This window comes from Megachile rotundata, chromosome 10, assembly GCF_050947335.1.
Source record: "Megachile rotundata isolate GNS110a chromosome 10, iyMegRotu1, whole genome shotgun sequence".
In the NCBI taxonomy this organism is placed as follows: domain Eukaryota; kingdom Metazoa; phylum Arthropoda; class Insecta; order Hymenoptera; family Megachilidae; genus Megachile; species Megachile rotundata.
Window position 1 is genome coordinate 2,842,702 of NC_134992.1, and position 24,112 is coordinate 2,866,813.

The window sequence follows — 24,112 nt, forward strand, 5'->3', positions numbered from 1 at the left end:
TTTTACAGAAATGTTTTGTGGTCTTTAGTGGGGCAACAGGGGCGGCGCGGCGCCGTCTTATCTTTTTTAATGGAATGGGATACAATTTCTTTTTTATACGCATAATTTTCATCAAAAGGAACATTTACTTGAAGTATTATTGTATATTTTGCACGGTTAAAAAAGTACTGAAAAAGTCAGCGGATACATTTAAAACGATTTCGCGTTAGTTATTTACATGAAGCATGATCTCGTTGATCTCGAAAATTGTTAAATGTTGTCAAGATGGTCAACACATTTACTTATATACTATTTATAGTATCTTGTATAAAGTTTAATAATAACATTTCACATTTTAAAATATATCCGAATTATTGTTTATATGTATACTATTGCATGTAAATTAGTATTAAAACTATGTAAGTAGATAATGGCTACAACTTTACTGAATTTGCATTGTAAATGATAGCGCTGGAATAGAAATTAATTTAATACGAACTAACATCAAATAATTCATACTTATATCTTAAGCAATACTATATAGAACTATAAACTAAATAATAAATGTATAAGAACTTCACCTAATATAAACTAATAGGGAAATACATATTTTCGATTTTGTTAAAATTATTACGTAAATAAAAATGTTGAAATTGCATCGGAATCATGTTCGTATGTATAAAATATATACATTAATTTAATTTTGAAAATTTTTTGACACATTTTTAAGATTAAATTCTCAATTTTTATTAAGTCCTGACATCTGTACTGTTATTTCCGCTATTCACTCTAATATCAATATCTGGGTAATCATTTATAGTTCTATTTGGGTAAATAATAATTTTATCTGGTAAAACTTCTACCAATGTAGAACTGTTATTTTCTACATCAGTGTGCAATACGGTTTGACCAGTATGAATATTTATTGTTATCGATCCTGGAAGACATTCCATCGGTTGCGGATCCCATTGGCCATTTTTATTACACGTAGTAATTTCCGATGTAAATTGCAACGTCGTATCTCGACGATGGCCAAGGCGACATTTTAATCTTGCTTCTGTACCAGGCAAAACCGAAGATTGGCACGGCACAAGGGTACCTTGGAATTGACACGTAGCACTTCTTAAATTTGATTCCAATGGTTCACAGCGCATTTCTGTAAAATACATAATTGTTTAACAAATTTTTAAAAATTTACACCTCTGTATTTTATATTGTAATGATTTCGTACCTGTGCAAACTGGAATATTTAACAATTGACCGTCTCGACTACAAAATACTTGATTATGACCTTTAAGTTCATAACCAGGATAACAATTATAAACTAAATATTCTCCTGGTTTTAATTTAGTACCAATGGGAACGTCACAATAATTACAAGATTGAGAATTTGTTGTAGAACTGCAGCAGTTTGGTTTGTATAACTTCGTATAACCATTTGTTGGCGGTGGTGGTACAATGCAGGTTGTAGAAGTCAAAGTAGGTGATATAGTAGTAGATGGAGGTGCTTGTGCAAAAGCAAAGGACGTATCAGCTGCAACTCCTGTATTATTTTTGCAAAGGATTGGATTTTCATCGGAACCATCCACGCAATTTGTAACTCCATTACATTTCAAATCGGCAGAAATACAAGCACCGTAGTTACAACGGAAAAAAATATCTACGCAGCTGTAAAAAGATAATACATGCTAATTTAAAATATATATTCGATATTTACATTTGTGAATGTTTTTAAATTCATATAAATAAAAGAGATCAGAATACTTTAACCTTACTTAATTCTTGCACATTGGCGAAGTGTTTCATCTGAACCATCTATACAATCAGCAGTACCATCGCACAAATCATATCCTGCAATACATTGTCCGTTGTTACATTTAAATTGATTTCCTAAACATGGGGGAGCTGAATTCTGTCTGGTACATTTCGGTAGTGTTTCATCACTACCATCAATACAATCATTTATTCCATTACAGATTGCATCTCCATTTACACATGCACCATAAGAGCATCGGAACATATAATCAGGGCACACCCTTTTAGTACATTCTGCATAAGTTTCATCGGATGCGTCTTCACAATCTGCCCGTCCATTACATGTTAGACGACGTTCTATGCACCGACCATTTTTACACTGAAATTTCTGTGAACTATTAAAAAGAAAGAATATAGAACGTATTATTTTCAATTAATACAAAATTGGGTTTTAATTTTTTTTATCAAATAAACTATTTTAGAGAGATTAAGTAAACTCACCCTAATTTGTCTCTCTGTGATTCACATCCCATAAAACCTATGAAACAGAAAAAGACACATATGTATTTATTAAAACGTTAAATTCATTATATGGTAAAATGTTGTTTCTTTAGGTAATTTTTTATATAAAGCGAAGTAAATGTTATTTTAAAATGTATATCATTTTCTACTTTATTCTACAACTTTTTCAACTTAAGAATGTTATAGATTGATGGATACTAACTCCGATTCCGCGTGTCATCACCAAGGATTGATATACTTAGAACAAAAATTGATATATATTTAAAAATATTAATTAATATTGGGGAGCGGAGAGGGGGGGGGGGGGGGGGGGCTGAAATTTTGAGAAGAAAAAATCTGTTTTTATGAAATTAATTTTGTTTCAAAAGAGTAAAATTATGAAATTATGAAATTAATTAAAACGAAATGAAATTACGTTGAATTAAATGGTCAAATTTAATTAAATTCAGTAAATTAATTTAAATAATTTTATAAATTATTAAACTATGCATAAAACGTAACAAGAAATAACTTCTAGTCAAAGTGCATAATATTCAGATATTTTATAATTTATGACCTCCTAATTAAGGAAGTTAATTGGCAGTTTTGCTTCCTGTACATAACAAAGTTGGCATTTTTATATGTATTCAATTTAAAAAATTCGTGAATTATGATTTCTTGCAATATGTTCCAATCAGATTTGTATAGTTTACGCATAAGTATTTTATAAATTTAAGTCATCGAAAAAAAACGTTCACATAAGGTAAGGCTCTAGCAAAATAGAACATCAAAATATTCTATTAGGTTGGGGAATAACACGTCACTCAATAAGTCTCCGGTCTAACTAAGAAAAACAAATTTTTTTTTAGAAATTCCACTTTAATCATCAATATACATTCCTTCCAGTGTGATACATTGATTCCAACGCACCTTTAACTTTTCAATTCCCTTTATATTAAACGATTTGTCTTTGCCCCCAAAATAAGCTTCAGTTTCCGCAATCATTTCTTCATTTGAGCCAAATTTCTTTCCCTGGAGCATTTTTTTCATATCTGCAAAGTGCCAGTAGTCGCTGGGGTCCAAATCTGGGGAGTACGGTGTGTGGGGAAACAATTCAAAACGTAATTCATTCAATTGAACCATCGTGCTCATCGACTTGTGACACGGCGCATTGCCTTCGTGAAACAGCAAACGCGGCACCCACTTTGAAAGTAATTTGCACATGCCCAAATTTTCATGCAAAATTGTGAAGACACTACCTTCCGATATCTTCAAGGCATCAGCTATCTCACACAACTTAAGTTTTCGGCCCTTTAAAACTATTTTGTGGACATTTTTTATGTTTTCCGGAACGACTGCTGATTTTGGGCAACCAGAGCGTTCAGCATCATCGGCGCTTGTATGACCGCGTTTAAATTGAGCATACCAGTCAATGATAGTTGATTTCCCTGGTGCAGAGTCCCTATAATGCTTATGAAGTCACTTTTTAGCTTCAACAGTATTTTTTCCGATTAAAAAACAGTGTTTAATCAACACACGAAATTCCTTTCTATCCATTGTCTTCAAAATTACGAAACTGGGGGTACTAAAATGACTGTAACTTCTAAACTATTGGTCAGAATACCCTGAAATTTTGACACGTACTGTTTGAAGGTTAGTATTATTCGAAAATAACGTGGGTCTGTCACCAGTATCGCCATATATGTGTCAGATCGGGGACTTATTGAGTGATGTGTTAAGTTCGTAGCGTTTTGACATTTTCTTTTTTTTACAGCGACATTTTGCAATTTGCAAGAGGTTATAATATTCATTCGATAGAGCTCTTTCTGCTCTACAAAACTGCATTAATCGTTTTTTTCAGTAGATTCATTCGTCATTACTATTGAGGCTCAGAAATGGAATATCAAGAAGGTAAGAAGCAGCATTTTCGATACCTGTCCTTCTTCGCCTTCCATCGCGGCCAAAAAGTTGTGAAAAGTTGTGAAAAGTTGCTGAAACAGGTCGGGATATTTGCAATGTATACGGAGAAGGTGTCATAGGTGAGTCGACAGCACGGAAATGGTTTGCAAAATTCAACCTAAGGTTGGGTAAGAAGTTCGTAGCGTTCACATACTGAGGCACCCAGGCTCCCAATTTTTCGACAAATCCCATTGAATGGAGATGATTGAGAATAGTTTTGTAGTCACAGTTCATTTTTTCGACCAATTCACGACTAGTTTGAGGACCATCCTGCTTCACAAGTGCTCGGAGACACTTTTCGTCGAACTTAGAAGGTCTTCCGCTGCGGGGCGGGTTTTCGACGTTAAAATCGCCATTTTTAAATTTTGCAAACCATTTCCGTGCTGTCGACTCACCTATGACACCTTCTCCGTATACATTGCAAATATCCCGGGCTGCTTCAGCAGCTTTTTGGCCGCGATGGACAGCGAAGAAGAGCAGATGTCGAAAGTGCTAATTTTTACTTCCTGGATATTCCATTTCTGAGCCTCAATAGTAATAACGAATAAAACTACTGAGAAAAACAATTAACACAGTTTTGTAGAGCAGAAAGAGCTCTATCGGATGAATATTATAACCCCTTGCAAATTGCAAAATGTCGCTGTAAAAAAAAGAAAATGTCAAAACGCTACGAACTTATTCCCCAACCTAATATATAGGACACGAATTTTACAAAAGAAAATATTTTATACAAAAGTTGAAGCGTTTTCTGAGATTTCTGAGCATTTACATGTTACAATATGAACACCAAAACGCTGTAAATATATTAATAAGAATTTGTTGATCTTACTTTAATTTATATGATCTCTTTATCTCCTACAGGAAAATTCATTCTATTGAACTCGTAAACGATGAATATTCACACATCTATAAAATATGTATGTTCTTCGTATCACAAAACTCTACTAAGAATTTAATTACAGTCAAACGGATACAAGTGCAATAAAATCATTTTTCGAATATTCAGAAATTCGTAATTTAGAAGATAAATTTAAAAGGTAAGTTAAAAAGTGGTGTATATGCTTCTTACCATACTTATGTTAAACATTAAACGCAATTTAGTTTTTATAGAGATTTTATTAAGAATTTCTTAACATATTCGAATTTCAAATTCGATTTTTTCGATATTAGAAAAGTGTGACGTACATCTCTTCAGTTCTAACTCCGGCAACTTTTTAAGTGTTACATTTATTAATAAAATCTTACTATTTTATAGTTTTTATTCTTCTAAACACGAACTCTAATCGCACGGTGCGGTGGTCGCCCTGCCTATTATCTCGATATAACGGAATAACTGAATGCCGCACCACGCCAACAGTGAGTACCACTGATAGCGACGCGTATTTTGCCGTAATATTTTCCTTGTAAAATATAAAGGAAAGTGATTTTGTAACTTCGGTCCGTGTTTTCTGCAGCAGAAATGTCTGCTCTATAAGAAATATGTGCAAAAATTAGGGCATTTTTGGTGTCTTTCTTACTTTGATCATAATTTAGACATATTTAAATGCTTATAATGTAATAACAATTTATATCGTTTTATTTATAAAGTTTACAGATTTTTCTCGTGTAAAAAGCCACTGAATAGCTGCAATGGTAAAACCACAAAAAAATTCCAAAATTGAAAATTTGCAATTTTTTTTAATATTAATTTTTTCAAAAAACTGTACGTCCTAAATAAAAATGGTTTTCACATTTGTATTCAGCTTGCAAAAATCTATAAGAATTTCATAGTGGTGGTTACGAAATCATTTGACTGCTGTATAGTGCAATTTATGCCGAGTGAATGCACCAGTATGTACAATAGAATATCATTTAATAATTTTCATATATTATGTCATATTATTGGACTGATATTGAAAATTATAAGAAATAGTTAAAACTAACGTAGGAAATATGAAAAGTAAGCTTATTTTTCGGTATCGTAACGGATGACGTTAATGTATTTAGCGGATATTAAAAATAATTTAAATGCTATAATAAATGTAATATAATTCAAATAAGTTGCCAGTGGCAACAATTCTAATTCTAATTTTAACATAATTACTCAATAGTTAGATACTGTTTCTACAGTTTAAGAATGATATTTCAATATGATTAACCCTTTCGCTTCGGCTGTCCAGTCCGCCGAAGTACTGTAACTGAACGGAAACGCGCGCCGTGAATACGTGCAGTACGCGTTGTTGCTGTACATATATACGTTTTCCTGAGTCTTAAATGATTATTTTGCTGAATAAAGCAATCTTTGCTACAATATAATGAGTATAATTTAGATCTTTGATATGAAAACATTTATAACGTACAATTATAACTTCTGTAACTTATAAACATTTATAACTTACAAAGCTACAGTATTTTACAATATTTACTATATTTACAATATTTGAATTATGAATTAATTATGATGCGCAAACAAGTTAATATATTAATGTGAAATGATTAATAGTATAAGCACGCTTAATTTTGTTAAGCGGCGCTCGTACCCACAGGTCATATTGTGTTCGCCGCTTATAAGCAGCGCTCGTACCCACAGGTCATATTGTGCGCGCCGCTTATAAGCGGCGCTCGAAGCGAAAGGGTTAAGATAGAGGTATAGGCGTGTTAAATTGGACAGACTATAATGTGTTCCAAATTATTTACATTATATTGATGTAATGTGAAATAATCCTTTCAAAATTGTAGTAATTAAATCTTTAGATAGTGAATCACATTTTTCCACTTCTGTAAATCGAGTAATATGTTAATAAAAATATAATGTAATATATGTTTCGAATTCGTCTCGATGTCCTCTAAAGCTATGAATAAAAAAAAATGTATGTTCCTATTTATGAAACCCAAGGTGACCTTGACTTTGCCAAGAGAACAAACTGTTTTCAAAATTTGCTTTACTAATATCTATTGTGTACTTCATACCTTGCAAATTTTATTCTAAACTTTTTTTCGTAAGGTGGCTGCAAGTGGGAGAGAAATCGTGAGTAGCGTTACAGGTAACACCCTGTATAATATTTGAAAATTTGTCGAGTACGCGTGCACTTGGTCTACATTCAACGTGATGGACTTCGCTATGAACTAACTTCATTCCCTTCTATAAGCATATACAATGTTTGTATACATGAAATGCGTCGAGAGTAAAGGCCACAATATTCAGGAATAATTTCGCACAGTTCATAATTGCTGATTATGATTTCTATATTGTTGTATATATAATTGTACTCTTCTTAACAAATTCCGACGAACGTATTTAACATTCCATATGCAAGTTTAATTGTTCAAACGCGATAATAACTTTTTGTCGCAAGTGTTCGGGACTTATGAAGTGATCACTACAAATAAAAATCCATTGATGAAAGATCAGGAGATAGTGGCGGCCAAGGAATTCTGCTACCGTAGCCGATCCAGCACCGATAATTTTTATTTAAAACCTGCCTTACCTTGCGACTGTAATGTGGTGGTGCTTCGTCTTGTTAAAAAATTAAATTCCATCGAATATGAAGTGGAACATTCGAGGATCATATCAGTATACACTTGATTGCTATATGTTGCCATAAATTTGCGGAAATTAAACGTTTTGTTCGATAAGCATATGGTAACGATACAAGAAATATCACGTTGTGGCTTTGATTTCCGATGTATTCCATGTATACAAACATTGTATATGCTTATGGAAGGGAATAAAAATAGTTCATAGCAAAGTCTGTCAAGCCGAATGTTGACCAAGTGTACGCGTATTCGACAAATTTTCAAACCTAATTTACTTGGTAACAAAGCCTCATATGAAAAAATTTTATTCTATCAGTCTATTCTATAAGTCTTATTTTTTTATATAGAATTACACTCTTTTCAGTTGTATCACCTGTTACGGGACACTGTATAACTTATAGATCTCGTACATAGTCAGGGCCATGTATGTATACGGTGGCAAAGTTTTATTAATAAGTGAGTAATACTTGGAGAGTTCTTTTCGTAAGCTCTGCAAGTAACAGTGGTTTTGTAAATGTTTTCCTTTTTTGTTTTTGTCTAATTATGAATTGTCACGTCATTATGTCGACGCGCTATCGCTAGCTGTACGCTTTCCTACAAGAGGAAGAGAGAGTCATATAATAAAAGGAAAGAGAAGGTACATAGCCACATGTAGTTCCGCATCTGTCATGTTGCGCTTCGTGAACGATTGGAGTTAATGTTTTTACAATTGTAAAGATTCCAAGAAAGATGGATTATATTTTTATCTGAACAGGAAAAAAACTATCAGTGCCAATAAAACTTGGGATTTTAGCATTTTGTGAGTAAGTGGGATATAGTATAGTAAGTAGAAAAACCGTTTCAGAAAACCGTTTAAGAATAAACGGTTGATATCATATATGTTGCGATGAAGAAATGATAGATAAATGGATTTTTTAATGTGTATAAATACAGTTAGCAACTGAGTACAGTTACTCCGGTTGTATTGTTATGAACAATACTAACAATTGAAAACATAGAAAGACAGTCTTTTACATATATGTATAGCACTTCAAGGCTTTCAAAGATTTCTAAATTCTAAATATCTAAATTTCTAAATTTCTTTAGCTTAAAACTTAAGAATTTGTCATTTTTTAATTAATTTCCAAATTTTTTAATTTTTGAAGTTCCAAATTTCCAAAGTACAATATTTCTAAATTTCTATAGTTCTAAAGTTCCAAATATCAAAATTTTTAAATTTCTAAAGTTTCAAAATTCCAATATTTAAACATTTCAAAGTTCAAACATTGCAATGTTTATAGTTTCAAAAATTTCAAATTTCCAAAGTTCTAAAATTTCAAGTTTTCAAACTTTTAAACTTCCTTATCTGCAAAATTAAAAAATTCCAAATTTCGGAGTTTATAATATTAAAACTTTGTTAACTTAAAAATTTCTAAATTTTAAAATTCGAAGTGTTTACAAACAATAAGCTTTGGGGTAAATGCTGCGTTTATTCAACGCTAATGGCGATAGTGAATATGTGTATTTATGTCTTTGAATGATAAGAACAGTGGTAACAAACCTATGACTTGCGGAGATGAACTTATAGAGATTATGCTCCTCTGAACTCGGGTTACGGAGGTAAAATTATGTAATCGAGCACGTGACAAACAATTCGATGTAAAGTAAGTTTATATTTCAATTGTGGCAGAGGTTTAAATTATTGTGGCTCGACTGAAATGTAAGAAAAAAGAAACCTCAAATGTCATTTTCATGAATAAAATGTTTTTTATTCTCATACGTTAGATACTAAAGTACTATTCAGCTTTACTGCGGATACCGTGTATATTCATTATCTGTGGTTGTAGTAAAAAGAAAAGATCGAAGGACGTTAGTAAACTCTTTCCAGTATTCGTTGAATGTTAACCTTTCCGTTTTGAACTTCCTGTTTAAATATGCAGCAAATATTGAAGTATTTTTTAATCATTCCATAAAATTTATATATGAAAGTAAAAAAGTTTCACATGTACATTAAAAACAAATTGGATAGAAAGAAAATAATGAAGTTATTTGTGTTTTAACTAGGTTTAATTATGCATTTAAAATATTTTTGTAATGTATCGCATATTTTCTACATTCTAGTCAAGCTATTAACTGTATATTAATTAAATAGATTGTGTATATAATAGCTGCGTCATAAGTATGTAAATATATAAAAAAATTCACTGTGCAATAATTTATTACGATTTTAAATATTATAAAGGTATGTAAGATACAAAAATTTGTTTCTTTTATATTTTTACATGTCTTAATAATAATAGCACTGTTTGAAATGATCAAAAGTGTTATTTCTTAAATTAAGTTTCAACTTTTAATTTTACGTTTTTAATTCAATTGAAAAATGTAGTGCAAAACGTTCCATAAAAATAGAATAAAAATATATTTACTTACTGTAAGTAATTATTGCAATAACTGTAATTGTGATCTTCATGGTGATAAGTCGACTCACTGAATTAAAACACGGTGCGCGTCTTCATATGGTGGATCGCTTACTGGCGACGAGACTGTCAGCTTGGAATTACCCAGCCAAGCAATACTGATTCAGTACCATATTCATATTCGCACGCCTACGTGTATATGTACATTTACCAGAAAAATATACCACAACATAACGGACAAAGATCCTTCTTCCAAAAAGTTAATATTGAAGAGAGAGGCAAATGATTAACATGCTATTTATCAGATACGGAAAAAAATGCGATGGAAGTAGAAATAAAATGAATCACAACTTACGATTAATGGCAAGAAACGATATTATAACCCCGCAGTTTGTCTACACGATTTTTGATTCTAGCAACTTTAAATGTTTATTCGAAGGTAAAGTATTGACATCGTGTCTATTAAAAAATAAAAAAAAATAAAATAACCGAAATATATAAATTATTTATATTTATACGGTCACTACTTGGTGTCGAACCTAACCATATATTCAAGGTTGACACGCTTGAATATTATTGAAATAAGATATTTATAAAATGATTATTTAAATAAAACCAAATTTATTTCTGAAATAAAACTCGAGTAGACATAAAGTGAATCATTATAAACATTCTGATAGCATGTGTCAAATGAAAATAACTTCGTTATAATATGTTCTTTTTGCACATTATAACTTTCTTATAGTGCTTTTCTAATTTCGTCTTCTAATTTTTTTCCGACATTCTATTCCTATGTGTATTTTGCTTATTTTCTTACATTATATGTATATATATATATATATAAAAGTCTAATTTAACATATATATGTAGGATAAAAATAAATTTGAACACGGTTGTGTTAAAAAGAAAGATTTAATAATGAGATAATAATTTGAAACGTGCTAATAACTATCCACGGGATAATAAAACGGGAGTCGATGCCTCGCGGTCTTTTTCCGACGTCGCGCCGTAGTGGTACGCAATCTACGTTTCCGCGGGAACAAACAAACAATTGCCGATCGCGGTTTACATGGCAACGCATGTACGCAGAGCGCGCGTAGCCGAACGTGCATTTGTAACGCTACACACTAGGTGTCCAATAATTCAGCACCACATACATATACATACATATATACAATTTTATTATTGATATTCAAACCTTCCATTTTTGTAATTAATTATCACTGATTTTAGTAATTTATAAAAATGTTATAAATATTATATTTTTCTTGTTTTAATAATTCAATAGTCTGTCCCCAGGCAGTATTTGTAGGAATTAGTGGAAACAGCGGTCATACATGTATAATATGGCATCTAATAAAGTTAAAAGTAATATGGTCTAATAAAAAATGAACGTAAAACATTTTTTGGTAGCAATAGTTAGAAATTAATCAATAAAGATTGATATATTTCTTTCAGGATTACAACCAACTGCAACTTCTTTTCAAAACAAGAAGTATATTAGCTAGTAAACTAATCCTATCTTCATAAAAAAGATTAAAATCATTTGGTTCAGTGTCAAAAAAGTACAAGAATTTTCTGATAAACCTGAAGTTATTTTTTGCATTATAACGTATTATATTTATTGTATTGCATCAAATTATGTTATATTTAAACATTTTTTAGATCCCCTTCAGACATTTTTATTATAGTAATTAAAAGTTAGTGTTGCATTCAGGAATAGGAAGCCAAGGGTCCTGGCATTATTTTATTCTTTAAATATATTTCTACAATTATTTGATGATTTTTGTAGGATGTAAATTAAAATTATTTTGATATGTTCTATTCGATTTCATGTTAAAAATTGTATCTTGAGTACGTCGCGGTTACAAGTTAAACTGAATACTACTGTATAAAATGATAGTGATGTAAAAAAGTTAATATAATAAAATTTTACCGATATACGTATATACCGCATAGAGTTGATTTTACAAAAATAGGAATTATTTGACCATGATTCTATTACATGGTTTTTTGTTTTATTTGCCAACTGTAATAAACTTAAATCAAGGTAGAATACATGATAGTAATGTGACGATTGCGATACATGAAGCAAATAAATATACATATATTATTTTATTAACATTTTTCCAAAATTTATTTCCAGAGAACTGAAAAAATATTTTATGGCAAGAAAGAAATAGCAAAATATGTGCTCTGTCACATTTTTCTTACAGGGACTGAGAATTGTGAAGTTAATTGTGCAAAATTCTCAAGTGAATTATTATTTTATTCTGATATTGAGAAACAAGTTATGTATTAAATAAAACTTAATTTACATGTTAAATAAAACTTAATAAATGTATTAAACTTGAAATATAATATATACTAGAGTACTGCAAAGATAACTAAATGATATACATGTTGGTTAAACAAAAACCGTTGTTTTCTATCATAAATAGAATTTGCGCTAATTACACTTTTTACTCATTAATCGCGTGATAGTAATTCGCTAATATCATTACGGACGGCTTTTTATTACATTTGCGCAAATAGTGGATTGAGACCTACATCTTGTAACGAATTCTGAAGGTGTTTTCTGCCGATGAAATTTAATCGAAAGTAAAATCAAACATAAATGATAAATGTGACTAATCCAAAATAATTTCAAATAATAACAGATAATTTAGATACTAATAATAGATGATAATTCAAATGAAATGGCCCTGCCGGTGAGTCGGTTCGATTTCATATATTACAATTTTTCATGTATGTATGTACTTAAATTTTTCGGCGATTTATTGTTTATCTCTTTTTATCCGAAAAATTAGATCAGTTATTTATAACATAAAAAGTAAATATGTTTAGAATTTTTTTTCTTGCTGATTAACTTTTAATTCGCAGACATTTTATCATATTTAATTTACTGGTACTTTAAGATAATAATCGTGAGTGCATGTAATACGAGCCATTTTGTTTTATATTGCATCTTGACGTTGCGATTCCTGTATTTAATTTTGCAAATATATTTTTTTTTATTTAGATATCAATTAAATGGATTAACTAACATCAATACTAGTTGTTATACATATATTAATTATTTGTTCAAAAGTAGACCATCACTTTCTATCTGACCCTGCACACGAAACAGGAAGTTAATAAAAAAGCTTCAAATCCAGGAAGTGAGCATAAATTACTGTGTCATTTTTAAGATTTTTGATATACTAAGAGAAATGTATGCGTTAACGATAATTCTTATTTAACGATAATACAAATAAACAAAATAATTGTTTTATACAACTTTTTTGATAGCTACAATTATCTTTCTCGATCATGAACATGTAATATAATTTGACCTTTTCAAAAATGTCAAAAAGTGAAGACTGCAAAATTCTGTAAAATCATCCATATAAAAAGTGTAGAAAAAGATGAAAAAATATCAATTTTAAAATTCAATATTAAGTTCTTTGAAATGATTATGGTAGAAATAGTAACCATAATAATTAAAAGTGATGCGGTTTAAAGAGAAATTCAATTCAAATTTCATTTAGCACAGATATAATGGTACGAAATTATATCTGTTAAAACAAAGATAAATAGGTAGCCATTCTTTTATGAAATCGAAGTCACCTAAGGATTTACAAATAGAAATATACATACATATATACATATACATATATGTATATTTTCCTTTTATCGCATTGTAAAGAATATCGAGTCAAATTCAATACGCATATTGCATGATATTTTTACTAACATGTTACGAATATATTAATATGTTATTTTCGTTGCAGAAGGCGGATTACATTTCGAATATGTAATTAAATAAACTGCATTTTTTTTATATTCTAACGGCGTGGTAACATTCAGTAATTTCTTCAGCGTGAAATATTTTTTTTTTTAATTGAATACTTAAGGTCACATGCACATTTTTAGGTTATTAGTGACCACATTTGCTTTGGGACTATGTCATAAACCTATTGGTATTACATTTGGTAATAGAGACCGTTTATACTGTCTCAAAGTAAAATACAATAAAAAGCTAAATATTTCACAATATCACGTAATATGCATTCTGAATCCATCTCGATATCCTCTTCAATATGACAAAGAAAAGAATGTTTGTAAAACCTGTGTATGATTATTTAGGTGTTGGTAAATAAAAACTCGCGCCCGATTAAAATTAGAGATCTAAATTTAAACTGTTAAAGAATAATATGCACTACACTAAACGATGGAAGTGATTCAATTCCGCACGACATCCAAAGTTACAACGCAAGAACGCTTTTTTTAAAACTACTTCTTTGCCCGAAGGATTTTTTGACCCACATCTCGATCTCTTGCCTCTACTTTCTCTGATGGGTTTTCCTCAAAACATAAAAAATTATGCCACATGGAGGAAGAAGCGCATTACTTTGGTTGCACCGTTAGGTCTGCAAACGCCGTGACCCTATCATAAACTATTCTATTTATTAACTAACCTATGCACTTGTACTTAACGGATCTCACTATCCTACACCTGTAATCGATTTCGTAATGAAAACTAATTGTTTTCAAATTGCTCTTTTACTGGCTTCGATTGTTCACTTTATACTCTGCTACTATTCTTCAAAATTTTTTTAGGTAGCTACAACTGGGTGAAGAATCATGTGTCGCGTTAGAAGTAACACTGTATTTCATATTTACAAGCATCTATTCAAATTAGAATAAAAATTAAATTAATCGTTTAAATATATTTTTGGAAAATGTAGCTGAATATTTTGTAAAAAAAAAATAATTAATTAGAAGGATATTTAGGGTTTCCATATCATTATCACAAGCAACACATGAAAATGTATTAAAATTTTAAGAGACGCAAGTTTCCTGGTTCGAATTTCAGGAATACAGTTTTCCTACTCAAAATTAAATGCATAATACATTTTCAGCAGCTAACTTTGTTAGTGCATCAAAATGAATAATGTGTCGTCGTATTGAATATTCCCAGACAAAGTACTATCAATGGTCATCGTTCTCGGTAATAATTATCCATTAATAAGTGTAGATAAAATAGCACAAATAGTCAGAATTAAACATATGGTTTCATGTCACTTGATGAAGTTCTATTTTTTGATGTTCATTAAATTGCAAAATTAAATTGCATATTAAGTGAACAGTCTTTTGTCTAATAGCAATCTAGGCCAAATAGATGTCACAATTCGGATTGCAATGTTTCAGTGATTTTCACCGATTGCAATGTTTCATGATTTTCATTTTATATGTATATTACAAAAATATAAAATTACGTAAAGTGTGGATATAATACTGTTTATTGTGTTGAATGATGTTAGTTGATACCAAGATTCATGAAAATAAAGTAATTACTAATAAAGGTGTCAATATTTATCCAGATTCCGTTATTTCTTTTAATTCAATTATAAAAATACCTGATGAACAACGCGTTAACATTGAGAATTCTAAATAAACTTTTATTTTGCAAACGTCTCCAAGTGGCTAGATTGTTTGTAACTTTAACAAAAATATGTTAATGTTTGAAATTCTACACGAAATTCTACACGATATAGAGTGAAATTATTGCTATAATTTTTAAGATACTTTTGGTAATCTGATAAAAAATTGTCATGAACAAGAATTTATAAATGTTCAATCGTTAATAAACTCAACAATTGGAATTATAGACAAATATATTATTTAGTCCAATGCAAATTATTACTTTTATACATCAACAATATAAAAAACAATTTATATAATGATAAATGTTTAATAAAATTATTTACAAACGTTCAAATATTAAGTCGTATATCACAATAAAAGGAAACGTTATCTCAACCATTTCTAGTTAATTTAAAGATATGATCAGATCTAATGAAACTGTAAGATGTAAGATATACAAATTGTAGAGTATTTTAACTTATTTGTTGGTGACATACAAAAGTCAAACAAGTTTGTTTAAAGTTTGTTTAAACTTGTTACAGCTTATTGTGGAGTATCTTCTGTCGTAACAAGTATCCTTTCACAATTACTTATTTGCATAAAATTTGATTACAACTCCTTTGAGCGAAATTGCAGAGGAAAATAGCTTTCCACCATTTCATTGAATAACTCAGGTTGGCTCTGTTTATGCTGCTATGTATAAACTTTTGTTAATTTCAAATTCACTTCGTGCGATGGCTGTAAGAGGAATAATGGTTTTTTGTCTATTTGATAAGTTGTAACAGTTTCTTTGCATACATCGATTTTAAAGTTCGACACAATCTTCATCAGCGCCACCTTTGATTGAATCTTAGCAAATCTTGCGCCTGAGGAAAAAGAATCGGTGAAATTTATTTTCAAAATCATGTATATATATTTTAACATCAATGAAACTCCATCTTACCGATACAATTCCTTGGACCATCTCCAAATGGTAAAAAGTACATTGGATGACCGATTTCAGTATTTTCGCTTAGAAATCTGTTAGGATTAAAGACTTCTGGTTGCGGAAATATATCTGGATCATGCTGAATAGCGTAAACAGGCAGGACTACGAACTGACCCTTTGGAATAGTTACTTTTGTACCCGAAAATGTGTAATTTGCCATTGCTTTTCTAGATAGCCATAATACCACTGGGTATTTCCGTAACGTTTCTACAACAAGCAACAAGTATAAATATTATTTATATTTCGATTAACATTGCATGTAAATCACTTGCATATATTACACGAACTATACAAATTCATCTTTAACATTGAATATTTAAATGAATATTAAAAATAAGATGAATACTTAAAAATTTTCAATTTTTGATGCATTTTTCCCATTACTTATTCTATAAAACGATTTGTGGTATAAATAAAATATTTTAATTTAATATCAACCATTACAATGCTGAATTCATAGAATGTTGTAGCTGTAATACTTATAAATTTGATGAGAGTGTAACAATTTAGTTCTCTTCACCTTGATGAGAAGAAGTTTACAAATTGAAATATTTTTTGAAGTTTTTTTGATCAGGAGATGTTTACTTTAGATGGACCTGATGACATTCACTATTATTAACATGATTTAAGAAATCTTTAAGAAATTCAAAAATTTTAAGCATCTACGTTATGGAAGATATTAGAGTAACGATTTGGTTTAGCATCGTTGTTGCAATTAGATGGAAACAAAATTTATTATCAGGCAAAATGAATGGTAAAAACTGTATTGAAACAATAGATGAACAAATAAATGCACATGATATACTAATTGTTGATGTTTTTGAATGGCCAACAAGATTTTTGTGAATACTATAGAAAAGTGTTCGTATTACTTTGCCAGAATAGTGAAATTTCAGTGGTGTTGAAATATACTATATTGAAATTGAAAACGGTTTTAAGATGTTGATGTTTTAAGAAACTGTATTGTAGAGGAATGGAAACAAATACCACAAAAAGCATTAAAAAGTATACAAATCATTGCTGAGTGATTGTATAAATTAAACAAAAAGAGGGGGCCACAAGATAATAAACACTAACTACAATTACTTTATACTTATCATCACTCGCTTTTTAACATGCTATTTTGTTGTCTCTTTTACGAAGTATAACATTTACGTCTTCATTTGTACAACATCATGAAAATGAAAATTAGAGATGACAATTAACATGAATAAACATGCTCGCAATTACTGGTGTATTGAAGTATATTATTGCTTTTCTTTATCATACAAAATATAAGGAAATATAGAACGTGTTATCTTTTGGTCCCGGGTGTACTATTCACTAAATGCAAGAGAAACAATACCTTTGAGGACTGCATCCAAATATTTCATTTCCATTATACTATCGTACGTGATCTCTCCATTGTTGCGTTGTAGGACATCTTTAATTTCTGCTCGGAGGTTCTCTTGAATTGGCGGATTTAATGCAAGCTCGTATAAAGCATTGGTGATCGTTACTGAGGATGTTTCGAAACCAGCAGCGAAGAAAACGAAAGCTTGTGCAGTTATTAAAGCGTCATTCACATCTGTACACATAAATGAAATTATATTTTAAAGAGAAAATGAAAAACGTTACAAGACATTTGATTCTCAGCAGCAGATGATTATATTAACATTGAGTGTAATTTAACGTTACAATTAATATTGACTTTACGATTTTTTGCTTCACCGGTTTAAATGACTCGAATATTGATAGAATTTGTTATCGAGTTTACGAATACATAATTTAATGCATCTAATATTGCTCCAAATATTCATTACTGTCAATATGTCAATATTACCTTAAATGTAATTGAATTTAAAATGAAGCTAATATTGTGGCGAGAATGTTACTGTAATAATGTCACAATTCTGTGTTTTTGACTGATTTTTCTGTTCTTCGCTGCTTATTTTGAAGAAAATATACTTATCGAAAAATTTATTTAATATTTAGAGTACGGTTTTTTCTCTATAAGAATAAAATTATATAATTTTATGTAAAATACAAAAGGTACAACTGAAAAAATTTTACATGTTTTTTAGTGTTGTTAAGAGTATTAATAGTTTGACAAATTTGCGGTAGGCCATAAGTACTTACAGCAGATATGGCTATAGATATCAGTAATATAGTTGCTGTATGACTCATACAGATATTTCTTATCTCTTTTATAATTAATACAATTGTGAAAACTTTCAAATATACAGAGCATTATAGGTATATACATATGTATTGCATAATTTTTGTTTGTTGCCTAGATTCACTCTAAGCTGATATATTAGGTTGGGGAATAAGTTCGTAGCGTTTTGACATATTAACTTTTGTAATTTGAGAAAAAAACGCCGTTTTTGACGTTTTTTTTACATCAATATTAAGCATAAAAAAACATTTACGCAAAAACTGATATACCCATTTTAAAGAGTACATTCTCCGCTTTCTGGATCCGTATTTACAATTTCTGTTCGATGGTGGGTTCATGAGATAATGACTATCAAAGGAAAAAGCGTCATTTCAGCTTTGGTAGCTCATAACTTTGCGACCGATTGTCGAAACGAACTTCATGGACGTGCAAATTATAAGGGAAGGAATAGGGAATAGCAGTCTAGAAGTGGCATTAATCAAAAAAATTTTTCTATGTCTGTACAAACCTTAAAAAGAAGAAAAAAATTCTAAAATGTTTTCATCGCGATTTTTTGTATGTTTTGTTAATGATAATAGGCTTACAACATTTTTGAGATAAAGGGTCGAAAACTAGAGATCTGAAGCTTCAAAATGACTATTCTGGATGTCTTCTGTGATGAATTTCAACGGAGGCAGAGCAATTTGAAAATGACCTAAAAATTTAAGGAATTTTTCTGTTTCCTTAATTTTTTTGACTAGTGTATTTTTTACAGATGAATTACAAGAATTATAAGATAAAATCGAGAAGAAATTAAAATCATAGGCAATTTAATAGCTTGAAATGAATTTGAGCAGCAAAATAAAATTGCATTAATATACTCTACACATTCCTAAGGTTTCATAATTTTTTGAATTTTCGTTTCGGGCATGTTTCCCTGTTAGAAATGTTATTATTCATTTGCATTAACTGATATTTTCAATTTTAAAAATTATTTTTACAAAAATATTCTTTCTGTCAGTTTTTAAAATTTTGCAATGTTTTTTCTTCGTTTTTTTTTTCGTAATGTGTGTACTTTGAAGAAATGCTGCAATATGAAAGATAAAGTTAAATACAAGTACAGTGCTTACCATTAAATCCAATTTTTCCTGGGTTTTGTTTTAACTCTACTAAAACATCAACGAAATCATGTCTACGAACATTGTGTTTTAGTCTATAATCTATACTTTCTTTAGTGATTTTCGTAAAGAAATCCACAATCTCGTAATCAACAACGAATCGTCCGAAGATTTTAAATAGTAATGGATATTCCCTCAATCTATCTCTAATGACGGTCTTGAAACTCGATTGGAAAACTTGTCTACCCATTTTACGGAATTCGCTGTCTTCTGCAGCTAATGCGTTCGCTTCTATTCCAAACGCACAAGAACCGATCACATCCGTTGTGAATTTTGCAGAAATCTCACGACAGTCGATATGTTTCCCTTTTTCGGCTATTTTCTCCAGATATTTCTCAAAATGGTTCGCACATTCCAGTATCAAGTGTAACATTTCCTTGAGTTTCCCTGAAGTGAAAACAGGAGAAAACCGGTTCCTTAAAGGTTTCCATCTTTTTGCTTCAAGTCTGAACAGATGCAATGAAAATGGTTCAACCTGTAAATAATAACATCAAGGTATTTAAGCAATAAAATAATAGCTGAAATAAGTAGCTATTATCATATACATTCCAAAATTGTCAGCAACATTCTAGTTTTACTTGACACTGTAAAAAGCACTCTCGTTTAATGGTGACCTAACGAATGAGTTACTATAACAGTTACTAAACTGACATATCATCTATTTTGTAAGAATGGTAGATGATATATTATGATTTCAAAGTAAGTAATGGGGAATTTGAAGCACGAATCTGCACTTCGTCGCAAAGTGCAATGTTAATTGCACATTTTCTCAAAATAATGAAATGACAGGAACAATGAAAAGAATGCAAGGGTATATAAACAAATACTAGAAATACTAATAAATAAAATATTTAAAATTATTCAAAGATTTTAATAAAATAATATTGTATTCACATTTTATAGAATTAAAGGAAGGAGTTATGAATGATTGATATGCTTAAAAGTTTTAAGAAAACACATATTTATTGAATGGCTGATATTTTTGAATAAACATAAGATAAAATGAGAAATAGGTGAATTATTTTGCATTCAACTTTATATTACATTTAATATAATTATTATACATAAGACATAAATTGTTTCTACAGCAATTTGTAGACTTTTTTACCCTTTCCAAAATATACTTTTTTTACAAGAATTACTTAAAACCTACTTTAAGTTTTAAAAGCAAAAGAAAGTTAAAAACATTTCTTCTAAACCGTCATAATGAAATTTGGTAAAGATTTTTTGTTATATATGGAATTTTATAATTTTCAATTTATTATTGTTGGTATGTTAAAAACTTAAATTGCATCTGATGTTAATAAGAGTGGTTGAAAAAAATTCTTCAAGATAAAATTTTTGCGATGTATATTACTTGGTTTTATATTTTTCAGTTAATTTTTTTACTTCATGATACCTTATAAATTGTTTATACTGTGAAACAGATAGGGCAACATTGATGAGTTTTTCAAGCAATTAAAAGAAATACTGTTAAAGATGAGTATATTTAGTTTATAAAAATTACATATAAACTTTGTTTAAACGAATATTACCATTAATGCATACCATGAATTACACGAAATAGAACCGATTTATAAATTGAAATACATATTTTTGAGATTAATAAATTCAAAACATGTCTTTTTATCATAATTTATTTATTCGAGTAATAAATAAATACTTACTAATAGCACCAAGCAAAATAATTTCACTTACAATCAGTAATCATGGTAATTTAATCTTTACATTTGTATGTAAAACTCCGTTAGTCAAAATTTATGATTTGCACTTTGAATTCACATTTAGCAAGAAGAAGTTTGAACCTACCTCAGCATCAGGATCCCGCATTCTATCGGCGAAGTTTACAAAATCTTTGATGAGAACATCTTTCATTAAGTCCGGGTCCTTTACAATTAAAATCGGGTCGTGGCCACTAAACACTCCTATCAGTGGTTCATCCTTGAATTCATAATAGGCTTTGACGAAGCAATCATTGACTGATGTTTTTCCAAGAAACACGTTTTTGAAATTTCCCAAAAATGGAATAGGTTTCGGTCCTTTTACGCCTCGTTTCTGCCAATATTCTAAGATGGACGTGGAATAATAATACAGCAGAAGTATTATTGCAGAAAAGAATCCAACAGTTTCTAATAATGACCAAGACATGGTTGCAGTTTCAAATCAAAATTGAAATTAGTTTAAATGAAACACTTCACAATCACAAAATAAAGTATATATTTTTAAGAACTATCACGGTATTCTTATTACTCTATGTCACACTGCTGTGTTCGACGGTCGCCTTCGAAGTATTAATTTCCGTATCGACGTCTCCTTTTTACATCATTTGGAGACCTTATAATATGATGGATAAACTGTAATCTAGTATAATTGATTAGTTTGATGATTAACAAGAGAATAATCTATTTACGAGCGTACTTTTAAGCAACATCATAGTGTGTCATTGTTATTAAAATAAAATTTCATGAATCTTCCAGTTATTTTATAATTTTTGTTGATGTATTGTAATTCATTTCTAAATATATTGAACTGAAATACTGTTTCGTACGTCACACGAAGATCATGATAGCACAGGTCATTACTTTTAACTTAACCTCAAATATTTCACAACAAAGATAAAATTATAGTATGTAATATGCAATGTGATCTTATTTAAGGAAATATCGATAGTTTTGAAATGAAATGTTTAATTTTCAAAAAAATTCGTTGTTCTAATACAAAAAATGTAATATATACGAACATATACATATATACTATACTAATACATATGAATTTATTTTTGTATAATGCATAGTGTGAGACATAATGTATAATGGCTCCAAGGTTTCAAAATAGTCTTCGTTTACTTAAACAGGGATATTAATACTTTTTATATCTCAAGGCGTGAAATATGTATTGATACATGAATTTGTTTAGATTATTTCGTAAACATACAAGCAGGCTGAAAATTATTATTTACATGCATAAATATAATCTGTACGTATATATTTATTGCGAATAATGGTGTAATAAGTCTAATTAATATGAAAATGCATATTAATATGAATCCACTCAATATTTTGCATGTTTTTATTTAAATTGAAAGTTCTAACTAAATTATACTATCAAAATTTGCTTATGTTGTGAATTTATTTATGGACACACTAAATAAAACATGTGTAATATGGTTGGCCAACACTCACTTTATTGAATAATTGAAAAATAATAATATGGAAATAAAAATTATATAATAAGAAAGAAAACACATGCTCTTTACTTCATAACACTCTTCATATAGACCTCAGGTGAACACAATAGGTAACATAAACACGGTAAAAGAAAGCTAGTAATCTAGAAAAACAAAAGAACCTGGCGCTCTATTTAAATTGTATATTCGCCGTCATTGACCGATTTTCAACAGCTTATTATACAGATTTTACATCTTGATGTTGTCTAGCATAGAGTTTTCGATGTCGCAAATGTTTATTCAAAAATATTCCAACATTTAACAGCATAAATGTTGCACGTATGTATAAGATTCTTATTTCTAAAGGGTATAGCAGGATAAGGAGCTCAAAAGTATCTTTTAACAAAATTAATGAATGAACATATCAGCTAATAGACTGTTAAAAGGAAATTATTTTTGCCAAGTATCGCAATTTATAGTTTAAGCTTTATGTCTTTTGTTGTGCCGTACGTAAAATTAAAAAAAAAATCTGGGATACTCTGCCCTATGATGTACGTATTTGCGAATTTTTCCAGAATTTTTAAACGCAAAAGGAATTTTTAAAAAATTCTAAAAGTTTAAAAATATTTGTTTTAATAGAAATTATATAGAGACCACGTTTATGTTTTTACAGTAGACGTGCTCTGTCATGATTATTAATCTGTAATTTTTTAAGATTTTTTGAAGTCGTGGAACATATTTGCAAAAATTAATAGCAGATATTATTATCTTAATGTTTCACGAAACCGTGTTTATATTTTATAGTTTTAACCCATTGACTGCCAGCTACGAGACATCTCGTAGTAAGCGTGTGTATCAAAACTGCCAGTTACGAGATATCTCGTAGTGCGTGCTGCAATTTTAGATTAATTACAAATGGCCATTTCAGTTAAAAATATTTTAAAAAGGTGAATGAAAAATGCTATTTATTACTGTAAATGCTATTACAATATTATATCAGTAACTTAATATAATTATATTTTGTAAAATTTCATGTATTCTTCAAAATAAAACCTTAGCACCCAGGACAAGACGCTCTAAATATGTCTGGCAGTCAATGGGTTAATAATTTGTTAAAATTATTTATAC

General features: G+C 29.7%; 2 protein-coding genes across 5 annotated transcripts; both read right to left on the reverse strand.

Annotated features, from left to right (window-relative positions):
* Positions 1 to 123: 123 nt before the first annotated feature.
* Positions 124 to 10,268, reverse strand: LOC105663798 (uncharacterized). 2 transcript variants are annotated; one of them, XM_012295148.2, is made up of 5 exons: positions 10,120 to 10,268; positions 2,236 to 2,272; positions 1,755 to 2,129; positions 1,211 to 1,647; positions 124 to 1,135 (listed from the first exon to the last, which is right to left on the reverse strand). In XM_012295148.2, exons 1-5 carry the CDS (start codon positions 10,157 to 10,159, stop codon positions 729 to 731), a joined length of 1,296 nt encoding a protein of 431 aa, XP_012150538.2. In that variant the 5' UTR covers positions 10,160 to 10,268; the 3' UTR covers positions 124 to 728. The 2 variants fall into 2 exon arrangements, with proteins under 2 accessions (XP_012150538.2, XP_076392196.1); XM_076536081.1 differs by lacking the exon at positions 10,120 to 10,268 and adding an exon at positions 3,166 to 3,384.
* Positions 10,269 to 10,999: 731 nt separating this feature from the next.
* Positions 11,000 to 23,017, reverse strand: LOC100882016 (putative cytochrome P450 6a14). 3 transcript variants are annotated; one of them, XM_076536079.1, is made up of 6 exons: positions 23,001 to 23,017; positions 21,628 to 22,179; positions 19,771 to 20,293; positions 17,849 to 18,070; positions 16,459 to 16,710; positions 11,000 to 16,381 (listed from the first exon to the last, which is right to left on the reverse strand). In XM_076536079.1, exons 2-6 carry the CDS (start codon positions 21,964 to 21,966, stop codon positions 16,209 to 16,211), a joined length of 1,509 nt encoding a protein of 502 aa, XP_076392194.1. In that variant the 5' UTR covers positions 21,967 to 22,179; positions 23,001 to 23,017; the 3' UTR covers positions 11,000 to 16,208. The 3 variants fall into 3 exon arrangements, with proteins under 3 accessions (XP_076392194.1, XP_003707539.2, XP_076392195.1); XM_003707491.3 differs by lacking the exon at positions 23,001 to 23,017 and having other exon boundaries at positions 21,628 to 22,502; XM_076536080.1 differs by lacking the exons at positions 17,849 to 18,070; positions 23,001 to 23,017 and having other exon boundaries at positions 21,628 to 22,512.
* Between the last annotated feature and the right edge of the window lie 1,095 nt (positions 23,018 to 24,112).